This window comes from Acipenser ruthenus, unplaced genomic scaffold (genome assembly GCF_902713425.1).
Source record: "Acipenser ruthenus unplaced genomic scaffold, fAciRut3.2 maternal haplotype, whole genome shotgun sequence".
NCBI classification, from domain to species: domain Eukaryota; kingdom Metazoa; phylum Chordata; class Actinopteri; order Acipenseriformes; family Acipenseridae; genus Acipenser; species Acipenser ruthenus.
Genome location: NW_026708703.1, coordinates 20,849 through 24,501, shown reverse-complemented (window position 1 = coordinate 24,501; position 3,653 = coordinate 20,849). Strand labels below are relative to the sequence as shown.

The 3,653-nt window shown below is 33.5% G+C and overlaps 1 protein-coding gene across 1 annotated transcript; it reads right to left on the bottom strand.

The window, feature by feature from the left end:
* Positions 1-208: 208 nt before the first annotated feature.
* On the bottom strand, positions 209-3,393 carry LOC117972912 (olfactory receptor 6N1-like). The gene is made up of 2 exons (XM_034923329.2): positions 3,343-3,393; positions 209-1,961 (listed from the first exon to the last, which is right to left on the bottom strand). Exons 1-2 carry the CDS (start codon positions 3,381-3,383, stop codon positions 992-994), a joined length of 1,011 nt encoding a protein of 336 aa, XP_034779220.2. The 5' UTR covers positions 3,384-3,393; the 3' UTR covers positions 209-991.
* Positions 3,394-3,653: the final 260 nt, after the last annotated feature.

Below are 3,653 nucleotides of genomic sequence, written 5' to 3'. Positions count from 1 at the left end.
CAGGTTTCATTGAGCTGTGGTGTATAGGAAGCTTACAGTTTAAGGAAGCAATATTGATTTCAAGCATCTGAATTGCAGTAGTATTGTGTACAAAATAAATGTTTAAAAAAATAATTATATTCTTTATTACATTTTAACATTTCCCTGTCCAATATGTAACACCTTTTTTTTTTTTTTTTTACTGTAAGGGTGCATTTTATACATTAAATACATTAACAATATACATACCACATTGTATTTATACAGTATATAACATAAAATATGTATTCAATCGTATTTAAGCCACATTATAAAAACAAGATATTCAAGGTTGTGCATTAGTGTTAACATTATATACAAATATAAATCATATCATGAATGATGGCTTATTTAATACATATCTTTATTGTTTCTGAAATTATAAAACATGCATATTAACCTGTACATGAATCTGCTTTGAAAGGCTGACTGGAATTACTGTTTTTAACCACGAGGCCAACAATGTATTTGCTTCGTATTGCTTCGTACACGTGTACTGTACTTGTGTTTAACATGGATATAAACTATTTCAGTTTAAAATACATTACATGAAATTATTAAAAAAAAATTTCACATCAGAAGCTACTCTTATGCAGTTCATTTGGCTTGTTTGATGATACATTTTTCTATATACAATGTGAAGCTACCCTCAGAAATGGGTGACCCTTAATAAATAAGCATTTCAGCTTATATTAACAAAAAAGGGTTTAAAAGAAGTTTACAACAAGGTTGAAAAAGTGCATCAGGTCCATTTAACTCACCTGAAACTGTTACTTTCTTGAGTCAATTACAAATTAAATAATCCTGTATGGATAAGCATGTATCTTATTAAAAATAATCAACTTTCTATCCATTTTGTATTGCAATCAAGTGTCTTTCATGAAAAATATTTAATGCGCTCTATTATTAATTATAGAAAACAATGTTCAATTTCAAGTTTTGATTTCTTAGAAATGCAAGACAATAGTAGCTACTACACCTGGGATCCAGTGTGAATTACTTTGTTTCTGCTGCACATTCTTGCGACTTTGTTCCGGATCTTTTGAAGGTTTAAACCATAAATGAGAGGATTAAAAACAGGAGGGGCGATCAGAAATTCCACGGACAGGAGATTGTGTAAAACCTGTGGAATATCATATGAACCGTATCTACTGTACATTAAATCAAAAAGCAAGGCAATGATGTAATTGATCACCGTCAACAAATGTGGCAAACAGGTCTGCAAACATTTACTCATTGCTATACTAGATGCCCGGCACGCTCTGAGTATTTTCATGTAGGAAAATAAAATAAAAAGGAAATGTGCAAAGAATATACATATTATAACATATCCATATACATTGTTAACAGTAGTCCCTACACAAGATAATTTCACAACTGACCAGTTATCACAATACAGTTTTTCAATGTGGGAGCCACATAAGGGCAACCTGAAAGTCAAAAGAATACTAACACATAAACAACAGAGTGGAAAAATCCAAGAAAACAGTATTAATTTACCAGTCGTCAAAGGAGTCATGATAGCATGGTACTCCAGGGGCCTGCATATTGCCACATACCTATCATATGCCATCACTGTTAAATTTGATAATTCACATGCGGAAAAACTGTAGATGATAAATATTTGAAGCAGGCACCCAGAATATGAGATGACATGCGTATCAGACAGAAAATCAAACAGTAGTTTAGGAAAGAAACCAGCAGTTCCATACAGTGCATTAGCACTCAGATTACAGAGGAAGAAATACATGGGCTCATGAAGTGTTTTTTCAAGAGCTATTATTACAATTAGAATTAAATTAACACAAATGATAAAGAGATAACCCAGGAGAGTGAAATAAAAATAGATATATTTATTTGTGCTTGAATCATTTAATCCAGAAAGGGTAAACATTGTAACGTAGGATGAGTTATTTTTCTGCATAGCTTCTTCTTCAAAATACCTGTGAATAAATACATTAAAAAAACATATTAGTATGAAGATTAGAATGGGGAAAATACAGGTGGTATAAATGTACATTTGATTATCACATCATCTAAAGCATCTCAGTTAATAATTTAAATATGATATTCCTATTTTAAAAAGGGGATACATTTGTGCTGCAATTAGTAAAATCAGTGTAAATATTGTCCTCGTTCCAATTCATGCCTTTTTTAAAATTTTTGTACATGATGAAGTATAGTTGCTACAATGGAATACATGTATGGATGCATACCAATATCATTTAAAAGGAGATGTCATCTTTAAATGGTTAGACATTCAACCCTAAACCAAATGCATATAAAAAGACAGAGATTGTAATATGCAAGTGATTACTCTTTAACAGCTGTGTCTCAACATCAGTCCAGTTTTGCTGAAGTCTTAGTCCACTATTTACAACATGTGTCCTATAGTTTACCAAGCTGTGTAATGAACTTCATCAGAACCCAGACCCTGAGGGCTGTCAAGCTTGTTTAAATTCCCTAAAGGTAGATTTAAGTGCAGACACACACATCATGTCAAATCCTAACCCTTCGTGTCATTGTGTAACTACACAGGCAGTCTCCTGCTGCTCTCTGAAGCAGCACTGGGAGCTGTCATCAACTGTACAAGCTCTCCATAATCTATGCACTCAATCATATAATCTGGGTAAAACTACACACAACTTCTGGGGAGGCAAAACAAAAAAGTAGTTATCGCTTAAGGCACGTTACCGGTATTATACAGAATATTTCTAATCCAATAAATATATAACAACTGGAAATCTCTTCTCCATTGGCCAGAGAGCAGCAATGTTTTAGGGGTGCAGCAAAGGTGCTAAAGAAGCTTAGAACAGTTCTATGATTAGCTAGCATTCTTTAAATGACTCACAAGTTTAAGCTTTGTGAATATACTTGATTTTAATCAATATTAATACTAGTATTACAACAGTATATATATATATATATATATATATATATATATATATAGATAGATAGATAGATAGATAGATAGATAGATAGATAGATAGATAGATAGATATAATGAAAAACATGCACAGCTGATGCACTATTGTAGATATAAATAGTTGTCATCTTAACTTGCATCTTATTTCATATTGTACTTTAGTAATTTAATTTGCACTTACTGTAAACTATACTGTATTTAAATATTGACCTTGCATTGTAACCCTGTGCTGCCCTGTAACACCTGTAACTCGCCTTGGATAAAGGTGTCTCCCAAATAAATAAATAAATAATAAAGATACATAGCATCAGGGTACAGGACCCAATAACATGTTTACAATAGCACAATAACAACAGATTAAAGGCACACATACATTAAAACATTCCTTTTCAAATTACCTCTCAGAGAGATCCTCAGGAGAAGCTGCTGGTGGAAGCATGCAGTGCTGTGTGGACAGTACTTCTGAGTCTGAAGAAATGTGCTGAGCTTTATATGCTTCCTTTGGGGGGGGGGGGGGGGGGGGGAGGGGGTACTGCCTCTGAAACATCCAGGGGGATGTAGGAGCTTAATGAATAATCCATTGAAAACAAGATCTATTAGCAAGTCAGTGGCTCTGTTTACATGACCTTTCAGACCCAGAAGGGAATGTTTGATGTTCACAATCCTGCCCTGCAGAGCCCAAGGCAACAGTGGCAAAAAAGATTACAGG

Coding starts and splice junctions, on each gene's coding strand:
- LOC117972912 (XM_034923329.2), bottom strand. CDS start 3,383: ATGCTTCCACCAGCAGCTTCTCCTGAGGATCTCTCTGAGAG. Junction 1,962..3,342: donor CCTGAGGATCTCTCTGAGAG/GTAATTTGAAAA, acceptor ATTTATTCACAG/GTATTTTGAAGAAGAAGCTA.